We start from the raw sequence: 27,666 nt of genomic DNA on the forward strand, positions 1-27,666 counted from the left end.
CCGAAAAATCGGATACTCTGAACTGTTTCAAAATATTCAAGAGTATGGTTGAGAAAGAAGCAGGTATGATGCTCAAGTGTCTTCGTACAGACAGAGGGGGTGAATATACTTCAACAAACTTTGTCCACTTCTGCGAAGAGAACGAAATTCGAAGGCAACTTACAAATGCCTACACACCCCAACAAAATGGCGTTGCGGAGAGAAAAAACAGGACAGTCATGAATATGGTGCGAGCATTACTATCAGCAAAAGGAATTCCAAAATCATTCTGGCCCGAAGCAGTAGATTGGACTTTCCATGTTCTCAACCGCTGCCCCACCTTGGCAGTTAAAGATGTAACGCCTCAAGAAGCATAGAGCGGAATCAAACCATATGTGGATCATTTCAGAGTTTGGGGCTGCCTTGCTCATGCTCATATTCCAGACGCCAAACGAGGTAAACTAGACAACAAAAGTTCAGTTTGCATTTTCTTAGGGGTGAGTGAAAATACTAAGGGATATAGACTTTTCAATGTCATCACAAACAAAATTATAATAAGTCTAGATGTGGTCTTTCAAGAAGATGAGAAATGGGTTTGGGAAAAAAATATGAAACACAAGTTGGTATAGATTTAGAATGGGGAGAGAAAACACAAGCTGAGGGAAGTGGAGAAGTGAGAGATGGAAATGAGGAAGACGGAGAAGTAAGTCCTGGCAATGGGGAGGTAGTCACGGAAAGTAAAAGTGGAGAAGAAATAGAGTTTTCAGGAGACCAAATTGAGAGGGATATAGTTCAAGGGAGAGAAAGAAGAACTCCTAGAGTAAGAAGAGCTCCTATATATTTGAATGATTTTGTAAGTGGAGATTCTTTATCTGATGATGATGAAGTTAACATGGTCCAAGACGCGGGAACCGAAGATCCAATTCATTTTGAAGATGCAGTGAAAGAACAAAAATGGAGGAAAGCCATGGATAATGAAATAAATTCCATTGAGAAGAACAACACATGGACACTATCTGAACTACCAAAAGGCGTCAAGAAGATTGGAGTCAAGTGGGTTTTCAAGACTATGAGAGATGAAAATGGCAAGATCATAAAGCATAAAGCTCGTTTAGTGGCGAAAGGATACCCTCAGAAGCAGGGAATAGACTACTCTGAAGTGTTTGCTCCAGAAGCTCGGCTTGACACTGTGAGAATGGTGATAGCTACAGCAACTCAGAAAGGATGGAAGATCTTCCAATTAGATGTAAAGTCTGCTTTCTTACATGGTCAGTTGAGTGAACAAGTTTTTGTTGATCAACCAAGAGGCTATGAGAAAAAAGGGAATGAGCATTTGGTGTATCAGCTACACAAAGCATTGTATGGATTAAAACAAGCTCCAAGAGCTTGGTTTAGTCGCATCAAAGCTCATTTTATCAAGGAAGGTTTCCAAGGCTGTGACTATGAACAAACTCTCTTCACCAAGAGAAGCAAAGAAGGTAAAATCATTATTGTCAGTGTCTATGTTGATGACTTAATATTCATTGGCGATGATGAGAATTTAATGTTGGAATTCAAGGCCTCCATGATGAGGGAGTTTGATATGTCAGACTTGGGATGTATGAGCTACTTCTTAGGAATTGAAGTCTTGCAAAAGAAGGAAGGAATTTTCATATGTCAGAGACGTTATGAAGAAGAGGTTTTAAGAAGATTTGGAATGCTATAGAGCAATTCTGTCAACAATCCTACTGTATGAGGCATGCAAATTAATAGTGATGCAGAGGGTGACCCAGTAGATGAAACTTACTACAAGCAGATTGTAGGAAGTCTCATGTACCTTACATCCACCAGGCATGGTTTGATGTATGCAACTAGTTTGTTGAGCAGATATATGGCAAAGCCTACAGAACTTCATTTACAAGTTGCCAAAAGAGTTCTAAGATATTTGAAAGGAACTATGAATCTGGGAATATTTTACAAAATGAGCAGTCAAGGTAAGGAGTTGAAGGCCTATAAGGACAGTGATTATGCTGGTGATGCAGAAGACAGAAAGAGTACAAGTGGGTACACTTTTCTACTCACTTTAGGAGCTGTTGCGTGGAGCTCAAAGAAACAACCTATAATCACACTTTCTACTATAGAAGCAGAATTTGTAGCAACAACTGTTTGTGCTTGTCAAGCTATTTGGATGAAGAGGATACTTATGGTTCTCGGTCATGAAGAAAGGGATTGCATAAGCATAAATTGTGATAATAGTTCCACCATCAAGCTGTCCAAAAACCCAGTTATGCATGGACGCAGCAAACACATTGATGTTCGGTTTCACTTCTTAAGAAACTTGTCCGAAGAAGGAGTTATCTCTTTAGTCCATTGTGCAAGTGTTGATCAAGTTGCAGATATCATGACTAAGTCGTTGAAAGCAGATGCATTTCAAAAGCTTAGAACTTCACTAGGAATGTGTGACATTGCACTAGTAAGCTAATGTATTTCACAATATTAGCTTAAGGGGGAGTATGAAAAGATCAGCTAGGTTGTTTTTCCTAGTATTTAGGGCCAGATATGCTACGTAGGAATAACGTCCTACTTTATAGGTTAGTTGGTTTACATTGAATAACTCTTTTAGTTTATGTCAGTAGTGGCTATTTTTTAGCTTTGGTTGTTTCTGTAACAGACTATTGGCTATATAACAGCATAGTATCTATTGAATAATATGCAAGGTTTTTTCTCATACCTAACAATAATAGCTTTTCTTCATAGAAAAGTTTGAGAGTGCAGCCAAAAAATAAATAAAATGAAAGAGAAAAAAGACAGTAACATTTGTCATCTTCTCATCTCTGTTTCCAGCAACGGAACAGACGAAAGTTTGTTGAGCGAAAACTTTAGACTCTATAATTTTAACTTTTCAAGAACTTGGTGATTTTGCTTCTGAGTCGGTTCATGTTTTATATTGTAATCGGAAAGAAATGGGTAGTAAATTGTTTTCATGGGTTAATGGTGTTGCAATTAATTTAGATGTTTGAGTATTTTACTTTATTTATCCCTATTAGTATTACATATGTCCTGTCTTTGGTACATTTGAAGGTATTAAAGAAATGAAAAAGTCTTTACTTTTTATAGCTAGCGTTTTATCTTCTCCTCAGCTTTAGAGTATTAGGATTTTCTAATAGTTTTGATAGTGTTCACTTTTAGAGTTTATGATATATCCTTCCTCCAAAGAATTCAAATCATACTCAATTCAATGACCTAGAACTTCAATCTATCTATCTTGTCATGCAAGCATTTGCTGCTTCAAAAAGATTGAGAATGTGATTTACCATATGCATATCTTATGACTCGTCTCTTTAAGTACTATCATGTCGATACAAGTGGGGGACTAAAGACAGAGATGGACACTCGTGATCATCGAGTTGAAGTCGATGTTATTAACAAAATGGATATAATAAGGGATCATGTTGATTACTACCTCAAACATAAGAGTGAACTAAATTCGTCTATATATGATTCTTCTCCATTTTCTTCCTCAGCATCTACTTTTGCGCTTGAAGGTGGGCCTACAAACTAAATGATTATGGATGAGTTACTTAGCATTTGAAGGTTTATAACTCAACAATTTGATGGACTTCGTCAGGATATGGATGGTATCTCACAAATGCTAAATGAACTAGACGTATTTCAGGAGGATGATGATGATTTTAGTTGCTCGTTTAGCACTTATGTCTTAGCTGCATGCTTTATGACTTGTTTATGTTTGTGGTTTTCGTCGTTATTTGCATTGTCTATCTGAATTATTTTTTGGTTGTCCTATGATTGTTTCATTAACTATCATATGTGTTTTCTCTATGTCTTTATGCTATGTTTGTTGGATGACACATGAATTATTATTGTTTTTTTTTATAATGTTAAAAGGGGCAGAAAAGGTATGCATGTTTTTTTTTGTTTATCTTATTTCAGGACACTAAAGTTTTAATTGAAAAATAAATGGGAAGATATCAAATGCTAAACAAGATAAGGGGAAGTATTAAATGCTAAATAAAAACTATCAAATGATGTAGTTTGTTATCATAAAAAAGGGGGAGATTGTGAAGAAGATCTCTCATATAACCTTAGTTGAATTTTTATAAATACAACGATATCAACAAAGAAGAAAAAGGTAAAGACCTTAAATATCAAAGCACAAAATGAAAAACTCATTAGTTAAAATCAAAAATCTTTAAAGTATTTGTCTTTACATTTGATAGATTACCTTTTAAGTTCAAATATCACTTCAAAGCTTATAAAACCTTGCAAAATCAAAAAACAACTTGTTCCCAACATACAAAAAGAGAAGATAAAAACCATTATGGTAATTGATTACCATACATATGTAATCAATTGCATGTTGGTGCAACTTGTTTTCAACATAAAAGCGGTAAAAAAACACAATGGTAATCGATTACCATATATATTTAATCGATTACATGATGTTGGATATGTATTTTTTTTCTCACATTAAAAGCATGTAATCGATTACATCAACCTGGCAACCTATTTTTTTCATGAACAAGTGTCTTTTTATGCATTGTTCAAGTTGTGCAGTGGTTTATGATGCCTCTTCAAAGTGTTATAATGATTCATGGTGCCTTCTTAAAGTCTATAAATCCTTGTTTAATTTCTAAAAAAATTTAAATTTTACATAAGAAATTTACACATTTATAATTGGTTATTCAAATTTTCAAGTATTGAAAATTTTATCAAACATTCTGAAATCTGAAAGTTTTGAGCCTTAAAATGATATTGTTCTGAAAAGTAATATTGATAAGGATTATATTTTAATGTTAGATTTTGGATTCTTCGGTCTATAAAAGATTATTCTTCATTTCTTAAGAATTAGTGTGATTCTTAACTCATCATAGTGCGTCGTGAAAGATGATGTAAAATAGAAAGTGGTGTGCGTTCTTGTTTGAGTATTGAGTGTTTATTGTGAAGAGTCTTGATGTGAAGATTGTAATTAAAAATCTTGATACATTTATAAGTGGTGATTCAAATTTCGAGTATTGAAAATTTTATCAAACACTCTGGAACCCGAAAGTTCTGAGTCTTAAAGTGATATTATTCTGAAAAGTAATATTGTTAAGGATTATATTTTCATGTTAGGTTTGGAATTTTTCAACCTATAAAAGATTATTCTTCATCTCTTAAGAATTAGTGTGATTCTTAATTCATCGGTGTTTGGTGAAAGGTGATATAAAATAGAAAGTGGTGTGCTTTCTTGCTTGGGTATTAAGTTTTCATTGTGAAGAGTCAGGGTATTAAGTGTTCATTGTTCAGAGTCTTGATATGAGGCTTGTAATTAAAAATCTTGATACTTAGTGAAAATTTCTCTAATAAAAAAAGGAGCTAGATATACCATTCAGTGGAAGAAAGCAAACCATAATATATATCATTTGTGTTTCTCTTCTCCCTTACATTTTATATTCCACATTTTACTCATTATTATTTTTGGATTAATTATAACTTCACAACCTCCACTAAAATAAATTATCATAAATAAGCACTTAAATAAAAAAAATCTAGCTTCTTATATTTTTTCGTTTAAAAACCATGTCAAACAATTATATATATGTTATCAAATTAATTAAAAAACTTTTTTTATTCGTGCCTATTTTTAATGATAGTGCAAGAAAGCTAGGGAAAACATAAAGGAAGATGGATTTTTATTTTCAATTTTCACGTGCAAGACCTTTTCTAAGTTGTTTCCAAATACTTATATGCTTCCTAATGCTATGATGCACATAAAGAATCTGAGGACACCGTCCAACATACATTAATGCTAAAGTATCGTAATTTTAACATCATGCAAAACATATCTAACAGAAGTCGCACTCACATATATTTCTATATTGTTGGATTCTATGTTGATTTAACCATTGTATGAACCTTTTGATCTATAATGTCATTCAATTGCTTCTTGTTCATAATGATTTTTATATGAGATACTCTTTTAATCTGATTTTGGGCATATAGGGAATAATGACCATTAGTCTATGTGGTAAACCTAGGGAAATTGTTGTAATTATGTTGGTTGAATAGAAATAGGAGACCCCGAGTAGAGGCATAGGAAATTAACGTTTTATACATCGTCTAACCATGCTTACGCTGGTGGACTAGAGATAGAAAACTCCGAGTAGTGGTTAGTGAGTTATTTCGTGAGGGGTCGACTATAATGGTTTTGTTAATTCGTTGTGGTGTTATGGTGATAAAATCATTCATACATGGCATCAAACATCAACAATAGAGAAATAGGGGATTATAGAAAACAATCTAACCTCTTTTATGATATTGTTTAATCGTTTATTTACTTTTCTCACTGAAACTCGAAAACGCCTTCTTACTAATTTTCTATATATTACACACATATTGTCTTGCTTGAAGGTAGTCCCTGTGGATTCGATCTTTTTACTACTGCGAAATCATCGGTACACTTATCGAGAAGTCATCAGTATCAAATGCTAAACAAAAACTATCAAACGATATGGTTTTTCATCATCAAAAAGATGGAGATTGTGAAGAAGGTGTCTCTTATAATCTTGGTTGAATTTTTATAAATACAACCATATCAACAAATAAGAAAAACGAAAGGACCTTAAATATCAAAAACACATATGTATTTTTTTTCTCACATTAAAAGCATGTAATCGATTACATCAACCTGACAACCTATTTTTTCACGAACTAATGTCTTTTTATGCATTATTCAAGTTGTGCAGTGGTTCATGATACCTCTTCAGAGTATAATAATGATTCATGGTGTCTTCTTAAAGTCTATAAATTCTTGTTTAATTTCTAAACAGTTTTAACTTTTACATAAGAAATTTACACATTTATAAGTGGTTATTCAAATTTTGACTATTGAAAATTTTATCAAACATTCTGAAACTCGAAAGTCCTGAGCTTTAAAGTGATATTGTTCTTAAAAATAATATTGATAAGGATTATATTTTCATGTTAGGTTTGGGATTCTTTGGCCTATAAATTATTATTCTTCATGTTTTAAGAATTTGTGTGATTCTTAATTCACCGGTGTTTGGTGAAAGATGATATAAAATAAAAAAGTGGTGTACTTTCTTGTTTGAATATTAAGTGTTCATTGTAAAGAGTATGAGTATTAAGTGTTCATTGTGAATAATCTTGGTGTGAGGCTTGTAATTAAAATCTTGATAGATAACAAAAAAAATCCTCTAAAAAAGGACTAGATATACCATTCAGATGGAGAAAACAAACCAGAATATACATCATTTGTGTTTCTAGCTTCTTAATTTTTTTCGTTTAAAAAACATGTCAAACAATCATATATATATATATATATATATATATATATATATATATATATATATATTATCAAATTAATTTAAAAAAAAACGTTTTTTATTCATACCGATTTTTAGTGATAGTGCAAGAAAGCTAGGAAAAACATAAAGGAGGATGGATTTTTATTTTCAATTTTCATCTGCAAGACCAAATTATTTGTTATTTGAATGACAAATTATGAAACAATTTTCAATTGCAAAAAGATGTTTAACTGTTAAATTGGTAACAACCATTCATCAACATAACTTTTAAGATAATTATGATAAATATCAAACATCTTGAATGATCAACAATTAATATGATTAACTAAGAATGTACAGTATATAAATAAACAATAATGGATGTCAAGATTGTATTGTATAATTTCAGAAAACATATTTTTCAATAAAAGAGGTTAGATTGTGATGCGACCAGCATTCAAATCAAAGAAACCTTACTAGAATTACTGCCAAGTAATCAAACAAGATAAAAACTGTTTTCAGATTCCAAAGACGGCCTTGCTGATAAAGTATATGTTCGACACACTACCCAAAATATCATTTTGGTAAGCAATTGAAAGAATCATTGTAACTAAAGTAGAGATGCAGCTGATTCACTTACATAACATTCCTTCATCAACATTGCTTTCATCTTCGCCAGCAAACCGCAAAAGAACAAGTTGCATTGTATAAGATTTTAAGTACTTGGAGTTGGAGGTTTGTTAAACTCTGCAAATTAAAATTACATTAAGTGCAATAAGTTGTTATTTTATAGTCGTTTAATATTTTAAACATGCAATAATTCCAATTATAACTTACTCATTAAGTTAATATATATTCATGCTAGCTAGGTTGAACATTGTGAACATATATTACCATGCACATTTTCATTATGTTTTTTAAAAATTAACATTGTATAATGGTTTAGATGGTAAGATTCATGTATAAATTTCAAAGATTCGAGTTTGAATTCTAAGCGTGCAAAGTTCGTTAGTGAGTAATATATAACTATCGATCGTTTGGATTGAATCATTATTGCATGGATGTTGAGTCATTTGAAGCCTTGCATATGCCGCTTTGATTATTGTACTAACTTTGTTATTGAATAATATATAAAAGAAATTCTTCATATTTATAGGTTAGAAACAAAGATGATCCTCAAGATGAACAAGATGATGATCTTCAAGATGACGATAATCTTCAATATAATCAAGATGATGATGATCTTCAATATGATCAAGATGATGATGATCTTCAATATGATCAAGATGATAATGATCTTCAATATGATGGTTTTCAAGATGATGATTCTCATGGACCTCAACACAATGAATATGATAAAGACCGCCATTGATTTAAATATTGACGATTATGTTTTGTTTTATGGAGTTACATAAGCCAACTAGCTATAACTTATATTGCTTGGATTTATTTTGAAAATATTTGTATTTTTTTGAATTTCAAAGAGTTGATTACACTTCATCTTATTAATACTTCATATTTATATATGTTTTCAATTTATAAATGTGTTTCTTCTAATAATATTGAAAAATAATCTATTAGAATAATGTGAAGGTATATGATCATAAATGTATCACCATATAAATGAACAGGAAAATTCTATACTAATTATATCTTTCAAAGTCTAAAGTGCACAACAGGAAAATGTTATACTAATTATGTCTTTCAAAGTCTAACGTTATATATAAATTTGATTTGTTTTTCAATCTATAGACAACGCTTTTTATGCGTTGCTTATCAAAAACCGTAGTATATTCCTTTATTTTAGGCGCGGTTATGTGTGTTGTGTAAATTAAATTATAGATTAAGCTACGGTTTACATCTGTTGGTTATTAATAACGGTTGCCTTTTCACACGTTTAGGGGACAGTTATTTTATGTTGTTACTTGAAAACCGCAGCTTAAAAGTTCAACTAAAACCATGGACTTTGATATTTAAGGCGATGGTGTTCAGAATCCGTAGGTAGAAATCAAAAAACCGCGCTCTAATGGAATAAGCAACGGCTGTTTATTCCACGCTTGATAAACCGTCCCCTAAAGCATTAAGCAACGGTTTTATACCTTTAAGGGGCGGTTTTTCGTTGTTGCCTAAACCCATTTTTGTTGTAGTGGTTGTTAACCTACAATCTAAGCCGCGACATCAAAGGTTTCTAACGTCTCTGCAATGTAACCATAATTGAAACCCTAACAGTAGTCTTTGAATGTGATTCATAGAGATATATCAAATTCCGCGATTTAAAAACCAACATTCAATTGCCTAATAAACACAAACTGTTTAAATGACTATGAATATTGAAACTTCACAGGGTTTACAAACAAATGAGTCAACAAGATATCATAAAATTTCATTTGTTTCTTCTTCGCTATTACAAAGCTATGATTTTGATGGTTGAAACGAAGGTAGCAAAGACAATAGTAACATAAAATTGAAATGGGGCAAGGCTAAAACAAAGCAACAGTGCAAGTAATAATTGAAAAGATCAGCTAGGTTGTTTTTCCTAGTATTTAGGGCCAGATATGCTACGTAGGAATAAGGTCCTACTTTATAGGTTAGTTGGTTTTCATTGAATAACTCTTTTAGTTTATGTTAGTAGTGGCTATTTTTTAGCTTTGGTTGTTTCTGTAAAAGACTATTGACTATATGACAACCTAATATCTATTGAATAATATGCAAGGTTTTTTCTCATACCTAACATATGGTATCAGAGAGAGCGAACTAAACTGCTGCAGTAGCCTATGAGAATTAAAACCGAGAGAATGAGTGACGATAAAACACTTACCAAAATTCCCCATTTTGATGGTCATTATGATCATTGGAGCGAACTAATGGAAAATCTATTGAGGGCAAAGGGTGTCTGGAATCTGGTGGAAACTGGTTTTGAAAAACCAACCGAGGAATCTGTGCTAATCAAAGATCACCAGGTAAAACATTACCTCTACCAAGCAATAGACAGAAATGTGTTTAAGCAGATTTTGGATCGAAGCACATCCAAAATCGTGTGGGAATCATTGAAAAAGAAGTTCAGAGGAAATGAGAAAGTGAAGAAATCTCTGCGAAATGCTTTGCGAAGAGAATTTGAAATCCTCGAAATGAAGAAAGGAGAGACTATCACTGACTACTTTGCAAGAGTAATGGTGGTATCAAACAAATTACGCAACAATGGAGACGATATGCCGGATTCAAAGGTCGTGGAGAAGATCTTACAGACTCTAACAGACCAATTTACTTATGTGGTGGTGTCTATTGAAGAATCAAAGGACGCAGATGACATCTACATTGATGAACTACAAAGTTCATTAGTAATGCATGAACAAAAGTTCAACCGACCCAAAGTCAACAGAGAAGATGAAGACCATGCTCTTAAAGTGGAAGGAAGAACAATTTTTGCGAGAGGCAGACGTAGAGGTTCACCTCGAGGGCGTGGTCGAGGTAGAGGAAGATTCAGCGTCAATAAAGCAACTGTCGAATGCTTCAATTGCCATAAATTAGGATATTTCCAATATGAATGTCCTATGTGGAACAGAGAAGCAAATTATGTAGAGCTGGAAGAAGATGATCTCCTGCTCATGGCATATGTGGGTGAGATAAAGAGGAAAGATATATGGTTTGTGGATTCAGGATGCTCAAATCATATGTGTAATAACAAAGGTATGTTTTCAAGTTTGGATATGACTTTCTCTCATTCTGTCAAACTTGGAAACAATAATAAAATGGAAGTAGCTGGAAAAGGTGTTGTCAAACTAATGCTAGGAGAAATCTTGTACATCGTTGGGGATGTTTATTTTGTACCTGAACTTAAGAACAACTTGTTGAGCGTCGGCCAGCTCCAGGAAAAAGGTTTGGCAGTGTTGTTTCAAGAAGAAGCATGCAGTATATATCATCCTCAAAGAGGATTGATTGTGAAATTTATCATGAGTGCAAACAGAATGTTCACTATCCTGTCCGAACCACCAGAAACACGTGGAACATGAGAAGAAAAGAATACGGAGGTGACTTGTCTCAATACAAATGGAGCTGATCTGTCAAAACTCCGGCATGAACGCTATGGTCATCTCAGTTATAAGGGCTTACACACGCTGCAGAACAAAGACATGGTTCATGGTCTTCCAAGGTTCCCAGCCTCAACTGTCACATGTGTGGATTGCTTGAATGGAAAGCAAACAAGAAACTCCATTCCAAAGCAGTGTTCATCGAGATCAACTCAGCCCGTGGAGCTCGTTCATTCCGAAATTTGTGGTCCCATATCTCCCATCTCCAACAGTGGGAAGAGGTACTTCTTAAGTTTCATTGATGACTATAGTCGAAAAGCATGGGCTTATTTGCTAGCCGAAAAATCGGATACTCTGAACTGTTTCAAAATATTCAAGAGTATGGTTGAGAAAGAAGCAGGTATGATGCTCAAGTGTCTTCGTACAGACAGAGGGGGTGAATATACTTCAACAAACTTTGTCCACTTCTGCGAAGAGAACGAAATTCGAAGGCAACTTACAAATGCCTACACACCCCAACAAAATGGCGTTGCGGAGAGAAAAAACAGGACAGTCATGAATATGGTGCGAGCATTACTATCAGCAAAAGGAATTCCAAAATCATTCTGGCCCGAAGCAGTAGATTGGACTTTCCATGTTCTCAACCGCTGCCCCACCTTGGCAGTTAAAGATGTAACGCCTCAAGAAGCATAGAGCGGAATCAAACCATATGTGGATCATTTCAGAGTTTGGGGCTGCCTTGCTCATGCTCATATTCCAGACGCCAAACGAGGTAAACTAGACAACAAAAGTTCAGTTTGCATTTTCTTAGGGGTGAGTGAAAATACTAAGGGATATAGACTTTTCAATGTCATCACAAACAAAATTATAATAAGTCTAGATGTGGTCTTTCAAGAAGATGAGAAATGGGTTTGGGAAAAAAATATGAAACACAAGTTGGTATAGATTTAGAATGGGGAGAGAAAACACAAGCTGAGGGAAGTGGAGAAGTGAGAGATGGAAATGAGGAAGACGGAGAAGTAAGTCCTGGCAATGGGGAGGTAGTCACGGAAAGTAAAAGTGGAGAAGAAATAGAGTTTTCAGGAGACCAAATTGAGAGGGATATAGTTCAAGGGAGAGAAAGAAGAACTCCTAGAGTAAGAAGAGCTCCTATATATTTGAATGATTTTGTAAGTGGAGATTCTTTATCTGATGATGATGAAGTTAACATGGTCCAAGACGCGGGAACCGAAGATCCAATTCATTTTGAAGATGCAGTGAAAGAACAAAAATGGAGGAAAGCCATGGATAATGAAATAAATTCCATTGAGAAGAACAACACATGGACACTATCTGAACTACCAAAAGGCGTCAAGAAGATTGGAGTCAAGTGGGTTTTCAAGACTATGAGAGATGAAAATGGCAAGATCATAAAGCATAAAGCTCGTTTAGTGGCGAAAGGATACCCTCAGAAGCAGGGAATAGACTACTCTGAAGTGTTTGCTCCAGAAGCTCGGCTTGACACTGTGAGAATGGTGATAGCTACAGCAACTCAGAAAGGATGGAAGATCTTCCAATTAGATGTAAAGTCTGCTTTCTTACATGGTCAGTTGAGTGAACAAGTTTTTGTTGATCAACCAAGAGGCTATGAGAAAAAAGGGAATGAGCATTTGGTGTATCAGCTACACAAAGCATTGTATGGATTAAAACAAGCTCCAAGAGCTTGGTTTAGTCGCATCAAAGCTCATTTTATCAAGGAAGGTTTCCAAGGCTGTGACTATGAACAAACTCTCTTCACCAAGAGAAGCAAAGAAGGTAAAATCATTATTGTCAGTGTCTATGTTGATGACTTAATATTCATTGGCGATGATGAGAATTTAATGTTGGAATTCAAGGCCTCCATGATGAGGGAGTTTGATATGTCAGACTTGGGATGTATGAGCTACTTCTTAGGAATTGAAGTCTTGCAAAAGAAGGAAGGAATTTTCATATGTCAGAGACGTTATGAAGAAGAGGTTTTAAGAAGATTTGGAATGCTATAGAGCAATTCTGTCAACAATCCTACTGTATGAGGCATGCAAATTAATAGTGATGCAGAGGGTGACCCAGTAGATGAAACTTACTACAAGCAGATTGTAGGAAGTCTCATGTACCTTACATCCACCAGGCATGGTTTGATGTATGCAACTAGTTTGTTGAGCAGATATATGGCAAAGCCTACAGAACTTCATTTACAAGTTGCCAAAAGAGTTCTAAGATATTTGAAAGGAACTATGAATCTGGGAATATTTTACAAAATGAGCAGTCAAGGTAAGGAGTTGAAGGCCTATAAGGACAGTGATTATGCTGGTGATGCAGAAGACAGAAAGAGTACAAGTGGGTACACTTTTCTACTCACTTTAGGAGCTGTTGCGTGGAGCTCAAAGAAACAACCTATAATCACACTTTCTACTATAGAAGCAGAATTTGTAGCAACAACTGTTTGTGCTTGTCAAGCTATTTGGATGAAGAGGATACTTATGGTTCTCGGTCATGAAGAAAGGGATTGCATAAGCATAAATTGTGATAATAGTTCCACCATCAAGCTGTCCAAAAACCCAGTTATGCATGGACGCAGCAAACACATTGATGTTCGGTTTCACTTCTTAAGAAACTTGTCCGAAGAAGGAGTTATCTCTTTAGTCCATTGTGCAAGTGTTGATCAAGTTGCAGATATCATGACTAAGTCGTTGAAAGCAGATGCATTTCAAAAGCTTAGAACTTCACTAGGAATGTGTGACATTGCACTAGTAAGCTAATGTATTTCACAATATTAGCTTAAGGGGGAGTATGAAAAGATCAGCTAGGTTGTTTTTCCTAGTATTTAGGGTCAGATATGCTACGTAGGAATAACGTCCTACTTTATAGGTTAGTTGGTTTACATTGAATAACTCTTTTAGTTTATGTCAGTAGTGGCTATTTTTTAGCTTTGGTTGTTTCTGTAACAGACTATTGGCTATATAACAGCATAGTATCTATTGAATAATATGCAAGGTTTTTTCTCATACCTAACAATAATAGCTTTTCTTCATAGAAAAGTTTGAGAGTGCAGCCAAAAAATAAATAAAATGAAAGAGAAAAAAGACAGTAACATTTGTCATCTTCTCATCTCTGTTTCCAGCAACGGAACAGACGAAAGTTTGTTGAGCGAAAACTTTAGACTCTATAATTTTAACTTTTCAAGAACTTGGTGATTTTGCTTCTGAGTCGGTTCATGTTTTATATTGTAATCGGAAAGAAATGGGTAGTAAATTGTTTTCATGGGTTAATGGTGTTGCAATTAATTTAGATGTTTGAGTATTTTACTTTATTTATCCCTATTAGTATTACATATGTCCTGTCTTTGGTACATTTGAAGGTATTAAAGAAATGAAAAAGTCTTTACTTTTTATAGCTAGCGTTTTATCTTCTCCTCAGCTTTAGAGTATTAGGATTTTCTAATAGTTTTGATAGTGTTCACTTTTAGAGTTTATGATATATCCTTCCTCCAAAGAATTCAAATCATACTCAATTCAATGACCTAGAACTTCAATCTATCTATCTTGTCATGCAAGCATTTGCTGCTTCAAAAAGATTGAGAATGTGATTTACCATATGCATATCTTATGACTCGTCTCTTTAAGTACTATCATGTCGATACAAGTGGGGGACTAAAGACAGAGATGGACACTCGTGATCATCGAGTTGAAGTCGATGTTATTAACAAAATGGATATAATAAGGGATCATGTTGATTACTACCTCAAACATAAGAGTGAACTAAATTCGTCTATATATGATTCTTCTCCATTTTCTTCCTCAGCATCTACTTTTGCGCTTGAAGGTGGGCCTACAAACTAAATGATTATGGATGAGTTACTTAGCATTTGAAGGTTTATAACTCAACAATTTGATGGACTTCGTCAGGATATGGATGGTATCTCACAAATGCTAAATGAACTAGACGTATTTCAGGAGGATGATGATGATTTTAGTTGCTCGTTTGGCACTTATGTCTTAGCTGCATGCTTTATGACTTGTTTATGTTTGTGGTTTTCGTCGTTATTTGCATTGTCTATCTGAATTATTTTTTGGTTGTCCTATGATTGTTTCATTAACTATCATATGTGTTTTCTCTATGTCTTTATGCTATGTTTGTTGGATGACACATGAATTATTATTGTTTTTTTTATAATGTTAAAAGGGGCAGAAAAGGTATGCATGTTTTTTTTTGTTTATCTTATTTCAGGACACTAAAGTTTTAATTGAAAAATAAATGGGAAGATATCAAATGCTAAACAAGATAAGGGGAAGTATTAAATGCTAAATAAAAACTATCAAATGATGTAGTTTGTTATCATAAAAAAGGGGGAGATTGTGAAGAAGATCTCTCATATAACCTTAGTTGAATTTTTATAAATACAACGATATCAACAAAGAAGAAAAAGGTAAAGACCTTAAATATCAAAGCACAAAATGAACAACTCATTAGTTAAAATCAAAAATCTTTAAAGTATTTGTCTTTACATTTGATAGATTACCTTTTAAGTTCAAATATCACTTCAAAGCTTATAAAAACTTGCAAAATCAAAAAACAACTTGTTCCCAACATACAAAAAGAGAAGATAAAAACCATTATGGTAATTGATTACCATACATATGTAATCAATTGCATGTTGGTGCAACTTGTTTTCAACATAAAAGCGGTAAAAAAACACAATGGTAATCGATTACCATATATATTTAATCGATTACATGATGTTGGATATGTATTTTTTTTCTCACATTAAAAGCATGTAATCAATTACATCAACCTGGCAACCTATTTTTTTCATGAACAAGTGTCTTTTTATGCATTGTTCAAGTTGTGTAGTGGTTTATGATGCCTCTTCAAAGCGTTATAATGATTCATGGTGCCTTCTTAAAGTCTATAAATCCTTGTTTAATTTCTAAAAAAAAAATTTACATAAGAAATTTACACATTTATAAGTGGTTATTCAAATTTTCAAGTATTGAAAATTTTATCAAACATTCTGAAATCTGAAAGTTTTGAGCCTTAAAATGATATTGTTCTGAAAAGTAATATTGATAAGGATTATATTTTAATGTTAGATTTTGGATTCTTCGGTCTATAAAAGATTATTCTTCATTTCTTAAGAATTAGTGTGATTCTTAACTCATCATAGTGCGTCGTGAAAGATGATGTAAAATAGAAAGTGGTGTGCGTTCTTGTTTGAGTATTAAGTGTTTATTGTGAAGAGTCTTGATGTGAAGATTGTAATTAAAAATCTTGATACATTTATAAGTGGTGATTCAAATTTCGAGTATTGAAAATTTTATCAAACACTCTGGAACCCGAAAGTTCTGAGTCTTAAAGTGATATTATTCTGAAAAGTAATATTGTTAAGGATTATATTTTCATGTTAGGTTTGGAATTTTTCAACCTATAAAAGATTATTCTTCATCTCTTAAGAATTAGTGTGATTCTTAATTCATCGGTGTTTGGTGAAAGGTGATATAAAATAGAAAGTGGTGTGCTTTCTTGCTTGGGTATTAAGTTTTCATTGTGAAGAGTCAGGGTATTAAGTGTTCATTGTTCAGAGTCTTGATATGAGGCTTGTAATTAAAAATCTTGATACTTAGTGAAAATTTCTCTAATAAAAAAAAGGAGCTAGATATACCATTCAGTGGAAGAAAGCAAACCATAATATATATCATTTGTGTTTCTCTTCTCCCTTACATTTTATATTCCACATTTTACTCATTATTATTTTTGGATTAATTATAACTTCACAACCTCCACTAAAATAAATTATCATAAATAAGCACTTAAATAAAAAAAAATCTAGCTTCTTATATTTTTTCGTTTAAAAACCATGTCAAACAATTATATATATGTTATCAAATTAATTAAAAAACTTTTTTTATTCGTGCCTATTTTTAATGATAGTGCAAGAAAGCTAGGGAAAACATAAAGGAGGATGGATTTTTATTTTCAATTTTCACGTGCAAGACCTTTTCTAAGTTGTTTCCAAATACTTATATGCTTCCTAATGCTATGATGCACATAAAGAATCTGAGGACACCGTCCAACATACATTAATGCTAAAGTATCGTAATTTTAACATCATACAAAACATATCTAACAGAAGTCGCACTCACATATATTTCTATATTGTTGGATTCTATGTTGATTTAACCATTGTATGAACCTTTTGATCTATAATGTCATTCAATTGCTTCTTGTTCATAATGATTTTTATATGAGATACTCTTTTAATCTGATTTTGGGCATATAGGGAATAATGACCATTAGTCTATGTGGTAAACCTAGGGAAATTGTTGTAATTATGTTGGTTGAATAGAAATAGGAGACCCCGAGTAGAGGCATAGGAAATTAACGTTTTATACATCGTCTAACCATGCTTACGCTGGTGGACTAGAGATAGAAAACTCCGAGTAGTGGTTAGTGAGTTATTTCGTGAGGGGTCGACTATAATGGTTTTGTTAATTCGTTGTGGTGTTATGGTGATAAAATCATTCATACATGGCATCAAACATCAACAATAGAGAAATAGGGGATTATAGAAAACAATCTAACCTCTTTTATGATATTGTTTAATCGTTTATTTACTTTTCTCACTGAAACTCGAAAACGCCTTCTTACTAATTTTCTATATATTACACACATATTGTCTTGCTTGAAGGTAGTCCCTGTGGATTCGATCTTTTTACTACTGCGAAATCATCGGTACACTTATCGAGAAGTCATCAGTATCAAATGCTAAACAAAAACTATCAAACGATATGGTTTTTCATCATCAAAAAGATGGAGATTGTGAAGAAGGTGTCTCTTATAATCTTGGTTGAATTTTTATAAATACAACTATATCAACAAATAAGAAAAACGAAAGGACCTTAAATATCAAAAACACATATGTATTTTTTTCTCACATTAAAAGCATGTAATCGATTACATCAACCTGACAACCTATTTTTTCACGAACTAATGTCTTTTTATGCATTATTCAAGTTGTGCAGTGGTTCATGATACCTCTTCAGAGTATAATAATGATTCATGGTGTCTTCTTAAAGTCTATAAATTCTTGTTTAATTTCTAAACAGTTTTAACTTTTACATAAGAAATTTACACATTTATAAGTGGTTATTTAAAATTTTGACTATTGAAAATTTTATCAAACATTCTGAAACTCGAAAGTCCTGAGCTTTAAAGTGATATTGTTCTTAAAAATAATATTGATAAGGATTATATTTTCATGTTAGGTTTGGGATTCTTTGGCCTATAAATTATTATTCTTCATGTTTTAAGAATTTGTGTGATTCTTAATTCACCGGTGTTTGGTGAAAGATGATATAAAATAAAAAAGTGGTGTACTTTCTTGTTTGAATATTAAGTGTTCATTGTAAAGAGTATGAGTATTAAGTGTTCATTGTGAATAATCTTGGTGTGAGGCTTGTAATTAAAAATCTTGATAGATAACAAAAAAAATCCTCTAAAAAAGGACTAGATATACCATTCAGATGGAGAAAACAAACCAGAATATACATCATTTGTGTTTCTAGCTTCTTAATTTTTTTCGTTTGAAAAACATGTCAAACAATCATATATATATATATATATATATATATATATATATATATATATATATATATATTATCAAATTAATTTTAAAAAAAAACGTTTTTTATTCATACCGATTTTTAGTGATAATGCAAGAAAGCTAGGAAAAACATAAAGGAGGATGGATTTTTATTTTCAATTTTCATCTGCAAGACCAAATTATTTGTTATTTGAATGACAAATTATGAAACAATTTTCAATTGCAAAAAGATGTTTAACTGTTAAATTGGTAACAACCATTCATCAACATAACTTTTAAGATAATTATGATAAATATCAAACATCTTGAATGATCAACAATTAATATGATTAACTAAGAATGTACAGTATATAAATAAACAATAATGGATGTCAAGATTGTATTGTATAATTTCAGAAAACATATTTTTCAATAAAAGAGGTTAGATTGTGATGCGACCAGCATTCAAATCAAAGAAACCTTACTAGAATTACTGCCAAGTAATCAAACAAGATAAAAACTGTTTTCAGATTCCAAAGACGGCCTTGCTGATAAAGTATATGTTCGACACACTACCCAAAATATCATTTTGGTAAGCAATTGAAAGAATCATTGTAACTAAAGTAGAGATGCAGCTGATTCACTTACATAACATTCCTTCATCAACATTGCTTTCATCTTCGCCAGCAAACCGCAAAAGAACAAGTTGCATTGTATAAGATTTTAAGTACTTGGAGTTGGAGGTTTGTTAAACTCTGCAAATTAAAATTACATGCGACGGGCAATAAAGTTGACTTACCGATCTATCGTCGTCAGATATCAATTCAGCTGCAATAATTCCAATAAAAACTTTAATCAAACGAGTGTAATACTCACAAGTAATTGATTTAGTTTTAATTTTGACGGTTGTTGAACTAATATAAATACTCATGTTGAATTAGAGTTAAATTTTGAAATGACAATCAAAAATTTATTTACGATAATGAAAGCTTACGATATGATTCTTTGTGTTTGTCTTTGTCATACCATCTTAAAATTAGAGTTTGACAATATTCTATTAATGGTGACGCACGGTTGAAAAGAAACTTACTTGGCAATCCAATCTAAGCTAAAAATGGAACCTACCAACAAAACAGAATTACTAATGCTATCTTAAATTAATTCCACGTCAAATTTAACAAATCAAAAACAGATTACAGAGAGAAAGAAAATTAGAAACTAACAAAATCATTCCAGATCGCAACTTTCTGTCCATTACCCAAAAATAGCAATTGATAATATTTCATTACTATATAAAATCCAAAACTCAAATTCTAAATCTATCAACTTTTTCAAAACTTCAAAATCTCAGTCCTCTCTCTACCTGACCTATTCCAAGATATGGCGTCTTCATCGCAAAAGATACTTGTAACCGGCGGGGCCGGTTTCATTGGCGCTCACACTGTTGTTCAGCTTCTCAAAGACGGGTTTCATGTTTCCATCATTGATAATTTTGATAATTCTGCTATGGAAGCAGTGGACCGTGTTCGTGAAATTGTTGGTCCAAACCTTTCACAGAATCTTGAATTCACACTGGGAGATCTCAGGAATAAAGATGATTTGGAGAAACTTTTCTCAAAATCTAAATTCGACGCTGTCATTCATTTTGCTGGGTTAAAAGCAGTCGGTGAAAGTGTTTCAAATCCTCGTCGTTATTTTGATAATAATCTTGTTGGCACCATCAACCTCTATGAAGTAATGGCTACGCACAATTGCAAAAACATGGTTTTCTCATCGTCTGCAACTGTTTATGGGCAACCTAAAAAGATGCCATGTGTGGAGGATTTTGAGTTACAAGCAACGAACCCTTATGGACGGACGAAGCTTTTTCTTGAAGAAATCGCACGAGATATTTCAAAAGCTGAGCCGGAATGGAGAATCATTTTACTGAGATACTTTAATCCAGTTGGGGCACATGAAAGTGGTAAACTGGGTGAAGATCCTAGAGGCATCCCAAATAACCTCATGCCTTATATACAGCAAGTAGCCGTTGGAAGATTACCCGAGCTCAATGTATATGGTCATGATTATCCTACAAGGGATGGCTCTGCGGTACGGGACTATATCCACGTGATGGACTTAGCAGATGGTCACATTGCTGCTCTGAGAAAGCTTTTTACAACAAAAAACATAGGTTGTACGTCTTACAATTTAGGAACCGGTCGTGGTACGTCTGTGTTTGAAATGGTTGACGCATTTAATAAAGCTTCTGGTAAGAAAATCGCATTGAAATTGTGTCCGAGAAGGCCAGGAGATGCTATAGAGGTTTATGCATCTACAGAGAAAGCAGAGAGAGAACTCGGTTGGAAGGCCAAATATGGTGTGGAGGAGATGTGCAGGGATCAGTGGAATTGGGCAAAGAACAACCCCTGGGGTTACTCGGGAAAGCATTGAATCAGCTAAACAAATACACTACTCATCTACCGATATTCTCTATACAAATAGGCATCCCATTGTTTGTTAAAGAGTACTTGAAGCATGTATATGTCAAACACTAATTCTAATGAGATTCTATTTTAAACCAATATTCAATAACTTAATAACAATAATTTAACAAATATCTTATGCTAGAATACAATCAAGAGTAAATTTTTAAAGTTCAGTCGTCATATTCCATGAATTAATCGAGCACACACGCAACAACTCTTTGATATAATGGTAACATACTCTCATCCGGCACATCTCTAAACAAATTAATATAATTTAAAAATAAACAAGAATAAAAATACGAGACGGAAGTATGTTAGTGGTCGTATGGCCTAGAGCCTCTAGTAACATTTGAAAAGTAAAATGTACTTTATTATTTAATAAATTGAGTAATTTGCTCATATAAACAATATAAATAGTTATTTTAATTATTTAAATCATGTAATATATATATTATACTAGACCAGAGATAGACACATACATTAAATAGGTCCCCCCACTTCAATTTCTGAGCCGTTAGCATCTCTGATCCGAGATAAGAAATTACTATCTATTTCAATTTTTGTGCTTTTTTAAATTGCATAGGGAATCAAGTTTCAATCAATATTTGAGGAGTTATTATCCTCTTGAAAACAAAGATTTAAAGTAGTTAATCGAAAAAATCTTTATGTTTAGAATTCCTCAATTAATCTTTATGTTTGACCGTTAATCAAAAAAATCCGACTAATAAGTGTAGTTAATTATGTTTAAAACTTTCTTTAAATCTTTTTTATTGGGTGCATATTATTGGAAAGTTAAATGTGGTTATGAACGAACATAGGATAACCAACATTCCATTGTTAAAGAGTACTTGAAGCATGTATATGTCAAACACTAATTTTTAACCGCTAATTGAAACCAACATTCAATAACTTAATAAAACTAAATTGCTTAAATTGCTCAAATGGCTCAAAATTCTGAAACGTAATAGGATTTTACAAAATGTTGTTAAACTACAATCTAAGTCGCGACATCAAAGGTTTCTAACGTCTCTGCAATGTAACCATAATTGAAACCCTAACAGTAGTCTTTGAATGTGATTCATAGCGATATATCAAATTCCGCGATTTAAAAACCAACATTCAATTGCCTAATAAACACAAACTGTTTAAATGACTATGAATATTGAAACTTCACAGGGTTTACAAACAAATGAGTCAACAAGATATCATAAAATTTCATTTGTTTCTTCTTCGCTATTACAAAGCTATGATTTTGATGGTTGAAACGAATGTAACAAAGACAATAGTAACATAAAATTGAAATGGGGCAAGGCTAAAACAAAGCAACAGTGCAAGTAATAATTGAAAAGATCAGCTAGGTTGTTTTTCCTAGTATTTAGGGCCAGATATGCTACGTAGGAATAAGGTCCTACTTTATAGGTTAGTTGGTTTTCATTGAATAACTCTTTTAGTTTATGTTAGTAGTGGCTATTTTTTAGCTTTGGTTGTTTTTGTAAAAGACTATTGACTATATGACAACCTAATATCTATTGAATAATATGCAAGGTTTTTTCTCATACCTAACATATGGTATCAGAGAGAGCGAACTAAACTGCTGCAGCAGCCTATGAGAATTAAAACCGTTTCTTCTTTCTCTCTACACAACATTCTGTCTTTTCTTCTTTCTCTCTACTCAAAGAAATATTTTCTGTATAACTCACATACTCTCACGCCAGCCACCGCACGCTTTCTGCTGCAACTCACTCACATACTCTCACGCCGGCCACCGCACGCTTTCTGCTGCAACTCTCCTTCGCTGTATTGTTGCATCATTTGTTACAAACACCTCTCCAGAGTAAGTTTCTCATTCTCATTCTATTTCTCATAAATACCTCTTACCACCAAAATCTTTTGTTGTTCATCTTTTTCATTTACTTCTCTGTTTTGAATACCTTCGTTTTTTCCTTTGTGTTTGTGAAATTAGAAATCGCTCGAGCAGGACCACCGCCTCAAATTATCTGCCATATTTGTCTCCAAGGGTGAGTCTCGTTCTTCTTAAAATTACTCAAATACTTAAATTATGCTAAAACTCTAACCTTCCTATTTCTCCAAATCTGAATTGAAAAATATTACTTTAAATATTTTTTGTTACAAAAATTATTTTGTAAGGATGTCATATGGTTATTAGGGTTTATTATATAAGGGCGTTATAATATTTTAGTGGGATTGTATTTTCTTTCCTAGGCTTAGCGTGAGAGTTGTTTCAAATTATAACATCAATTGCTTTAACTTTTTGGTTTTTAGTAACTCATATTATAGTAACATTTTGGTACAAGAATAACTTAACAGAGTTAAAAAATTTAATTAATCATATAAAAGGAGGGACATACTTTTCAAAATAGAAGAAGCTAGGAAGAATATAGTATTATTATACACTATTATATCTAATCAACCAAAAATATACCGTTATTTTAATCCTGTTTTAATTTCATAAAACCAAAATGACCTCACATAAGATTAGTTAGTAACCAATTATTCGATTAGTTAGTAACCAATTATTCGATTAGTTAGTAACCAATTATTCGAGTATATGTCCTTGATTATTGATAGTCACATAAGGTTTAGTTTTGGGTTTTTAGTAACTCATATTACAGTAACATTTTGGTACAAGAATAACCTAACAGAGTTAAAAAATTTAATTAATGATAGAAAAGGAGGGACATACTTTTCAAAATAGAAGAAGCTAGGAAGAATATAGTATTATTATACACTATTATATCTAATCAACCAAAAATATACAGTTATTTTAATCCTGTTTTAACATATTGGTACAATAATAACTTAACAGAGTTAAAAAATTTAATTAATCATATAAAAGGAGGGACATACTTTTCAAAATAGAAGAAACCGGGAAGAATATAGTGTTATTATACACTATTATATCTAATCAACCAAAAATGTACAGTTATTTTAATCCTTTTTTAATTTCATAAAACCAAAATGACCTCACATAAGATTAGTTAGTAACCAATTATTCTGAGTATATGTCCTTGATTATTGATAGTCACATAAGGTTTAGTTTTGGGTTTTTAGTAACTCATATTATAGTAACATTTTGGTACAAGAATAACTTAACAAAGTTAAAAAATTTAATTAATCATATAAAAGGAGGGACATACTTTTCAAAATAGAAGAAGTTAGGAAGAATATAGTATTATTATACACTATTATATCTAATCAACCAAAAATATACAGTTATTTTAATCCTGTTTTAATTTCATAAAACCAAAATGACCTCACATAAGATTAGTTAGTAACCAATTATTCTGAGTATATGTCCTTGATTATTGATAGTCACATAAGGTTTAGTTTTGGGTTTTTAGTAACTCATAATATAGTAACATTTTGGTACAAGAATAACTTAACAGAGTTAAAAAATGTAATTAATCATATAAAAGGAGGGACATACTTTTCAAAATAGAAGAAGCTAGCTAGGAAGAATATAGTATTATTATACACTATTATATCTAATCAACCAAAAATATACAGTTATTTTAATCCTGTTTTAATTTCATAAAACCGAAATGACCTCACATAAGATTAGTTAGTAACCAATTATTCTGAGTATATGTCCTTGATTATTGATAGTCACATAAGGTTTAGTTTTGGGTTTTTAGTAACTCATATTATAGTAACATTTTGGTACAAGAATAACTTAACAGAGTTAAAAAATTTAATTAATCATATAAAAGGAGGGACATACTTTTCAAAATAGAAGAAGCTAGCTAGGAAGAATATAGTATTATTATACACTATTATATCTAATCAACCAAAAATGTACAGTTATTTTAATCCTGTTTTAATTTCATAAAACCAAAATGACCTTACATAAGATTAGTTAGTAACCAATTATTCGAGTATATGTTCTTGATTATTGATAGTCACATAAGGTTTAGTTTTGGGTTTTTAGTAACTCATATTATAGTAACATTTTGGTACAAGAATAACTTAACAGAGTTAAAAAATTTAATTAATCATATAAAAGGAGGGACATACTTTTCAAAATAGAAGAAGTTAGGAAGAATATAGTATTATTATACACTATTATATCTAATCAACCAAAAATATACAGTTATTTTAATCCTGTTTTAATTTCATAAAACCAAAATGACCTCACATAAGATTAGTTAGTAACCAATTATTCGAGTATATGTCCTTGTTTTGTCCATGAAGAAGGTTAACTTAAGAAGGCGGTTGTAATGGTCCTAAAACCTGAACCATAACAGGTCTGCACCCATAGAAATTGCACTCAACCATAACAAGTATAGTTTAATTTGATTTCCTATTGATCAGACATGTTGCACTAATCTTGAGAGTAATAATTTTTTTCATTATTTTAATAATAAACAAGAATTATTTATTCATGTCAAATATGTGTTAAGATATGTGAGGAATTTGGAATTCGAGGAGAAAGTCCAGGAGGAAATATAGTGTTAAGATATGAACAATTTTTAAAAAATGCAAGATTATGAAAGTGAGAAATAAAATACTCAATTAGAAGAATTTACACGAATTGGTATTATAAGTATTCTAACCACTAAACAAGTTTTCGTTTATATGATTTATTTCAAACAATTTTGATACAACTTATATTTAGTGTTAATTTATAAAATAATATATTGTTATATTAATTCTATCTTAGAGTAATTTTGGATTGAGTTTCATGTTCCCTTATATATCAGCATTTATATATCAAACAATTTTCGTTTATATGATTTATTCAAACAATTATGTGCATAGTTTCGAACGGTATGAAACACAGTTAAATTTCTTTGCATATTTAACATATTTTCTAGTTAGACAATTTCTAATTATGTTTAGTAGTAAAGACAATATAGACATAATGAAACACAATTGCAGCCCCATATTAGCATAATTTCTGCTTAGACATTATTGTGCATATTTTCATGCTATCTTTATTAAATACTTACTACTCAATGAACTAACTCAACTTCTTTACATGTAACATTGATTCTACTCGGTGAACTATTTTATGTATTGTAGGATATTAGTAAAAAGAATGCAGGTAATAGGAGCAAGCAAAAGTTTATGCATCGTGTAGGACCAACAAATTTTGCTAGAATTCGTGCAAAATTGGTATGACATTTGTGTGTGATTATCAATAGAATAAGTTGTTTTTTCAATATCTTATGAAGTAGTATTTTTTTTAATATATGAATAATCATGTAGCGGGCAAAAAAGGATGGAGAAGAAGTCACTCAAGCTGAAATGTTTATTGAAACTCGAAAAAGTCGCAAGGGAAAACAAGTGGATGGGGAAACCCAATTTGCTATTGTAAGTTAAATTATAATATTCATTATAAATACATGTGGTTTTTAATTTTGTTCAAAACTAATAATTTAAAATATTAGGATAAACTTCAAGAATCTATTGAAGACTCAGTTGAAGCTGGAACACAAGCATTTCAATCATTGTTTGGGAAAGAAAAGCCCGGTAGAGTGAGATGTTATGGAAGAACTGTCACACCATCATTGTTGAAAAAAAAATGAAGAAATTTCTTTAATGAAAATGCAATATGATGGTAAGATTTCTGACATGGCGCAAAAGATGGGAGCAATGGAGGCACTTTTGAAAAGCATGTATATGCAACAAAATCCACATTTAAGTGAAGAGGAAGTAGATGATAAGATGAGAGAAGCTTTGCACAATGATAATATTCCAACACCACGCTCATCGACATCAACATATGCTCCTACTCATCAAAAGGTACTATAATTGACATTAATAAAAATCAACATTTATTTTATTAAGTGTTGAGTTGTTATTTTATAGTTGTTTAATTTTTTAAACATGCGGTGTTAGTTTTATAAGTTACTCATTAAGTTAGTATATATTCATGCTAGCTAGGTTGAACATTGTGAACATATGTTACCATGCACATTTTCATTATGTTTTTTAAAAATTAACATTGTATAATGGTTTAGATGGTAAGATTCATGTATAAATTTCAAAGATTCGAGTTTGAATTCTAAGCGTGCAAAGTTCGTTAGTGAGTAATATATAACTATCGATTGTTTGGATTGAATCATTATTGCATGGATGTTGAGTCATTTGAAGCCTTGCATATGCCGCTTTGATTATTGTAACTTTGTTATTGAATAATATATAAAAGAAATTCTTCATATTTATAGGTTAGAAACAAAGATGATCCTCAAGATGAACAAGATGATGATCTTCAAGATGACGATAATCTTCAATATAATCAAGATGATGATGATCTTCAATATGATCAAGATGATGATGATCTT

General features: G+C 32.0%; 3 protein-coding genes across 3 annotated transcripts; all 3 read left to right on the forward strand.

Moving 5' to 3' along the window:
• The first annotated feature begins 1,717 nt into the window (after positions 1 to 1,717).
• LOC127097827 (secreted RxLR effector protein 161-like) lies at positions 1,718 to 2,440 on the forward strand. Its single transcript, XM_051036307.1, has one exon. The coding sequence runs from the start codon at positions 1,718 to 1,720 to the stop codon at positions 2,438 to 2,440; it is 723 nt and encodes a 240-aa protein (XP_050892264.1).
• A 10,907-nt stretch (positions 2,441 to 13,347) lies between these two features.
• Positions 13,348 to 14,070, forward strand: LOC127097852 (secreted RxLR effector protein 161-like). Its single transcript, XM_051036340.1, has one exon. The coding sequence runs from the start codon at positions 13,348 to 13,350 to the stop codon at positions 14,068 to 14,070; it is 723 nt and encodes a 240-aa protein (XP_050892297.1).
• A 6,069-nt stretch (positions 14,071 to 20,139) lies between these two features.
• Positions 20,140 to 21,323, forward strand: LOC127115581 (bifunctional UDP-glucose 4-epimerase and UDP-xylose 4-epimerase 1-like). Its single transcript, XM_051047095.1, has one exon. The coding sequence runs from the start codon at positions 20,271 to 20,273 to the stop codon at positions 21,321 to 21,323; it is 1,053 nt and encodes a 350-aa protein (XP_050903052.1). The 5' UTR covers positions 20,140 to 20,270.
• The last annotated feature ends 6,343 nt before the right edge of the window (positions 21,324 to 27,666 follow it).

Source organism: Lathyrus oleraceus, chromosome 1, assembly GCF_024323335.1.
Source record: "Lathyrus oleraceus cultivar Zhongwan6 chromosome 1, CAAS_Psat_ZW6_1.0, whole genome shotgun sequence".
NCBI lineage: Eukaryota > Viridiplantae > Streptophyta > Magnoliopsida > Fabales > Fabaceae > Lathyrus > Lathyrus oleraceus.

Bases quoted from the DNA above. Each gene is read 5' to 3' on its own strand.
- LOC127097852 (XM_051036340.1), top strand. From the start codon at position 13,348: ATGCAAATTAATAGTGATGCAGAGGGTGACCCAGTAGATGAAACTTAC.
- LOC127115581 (XM_051047095.1), top strand. From the start codon at position 20,271: ATGGCGTCTTCATCGCAAAAGATACTTGTAACCGGCGGGGCCGGTTTC.
- LOC127097827 (XM_051036307.1), top strand. From the start codon at position 1,718: ATGCAAATTAATAGTGATGCAGAGGGTGACCCAGTAGATGAAACTTAC.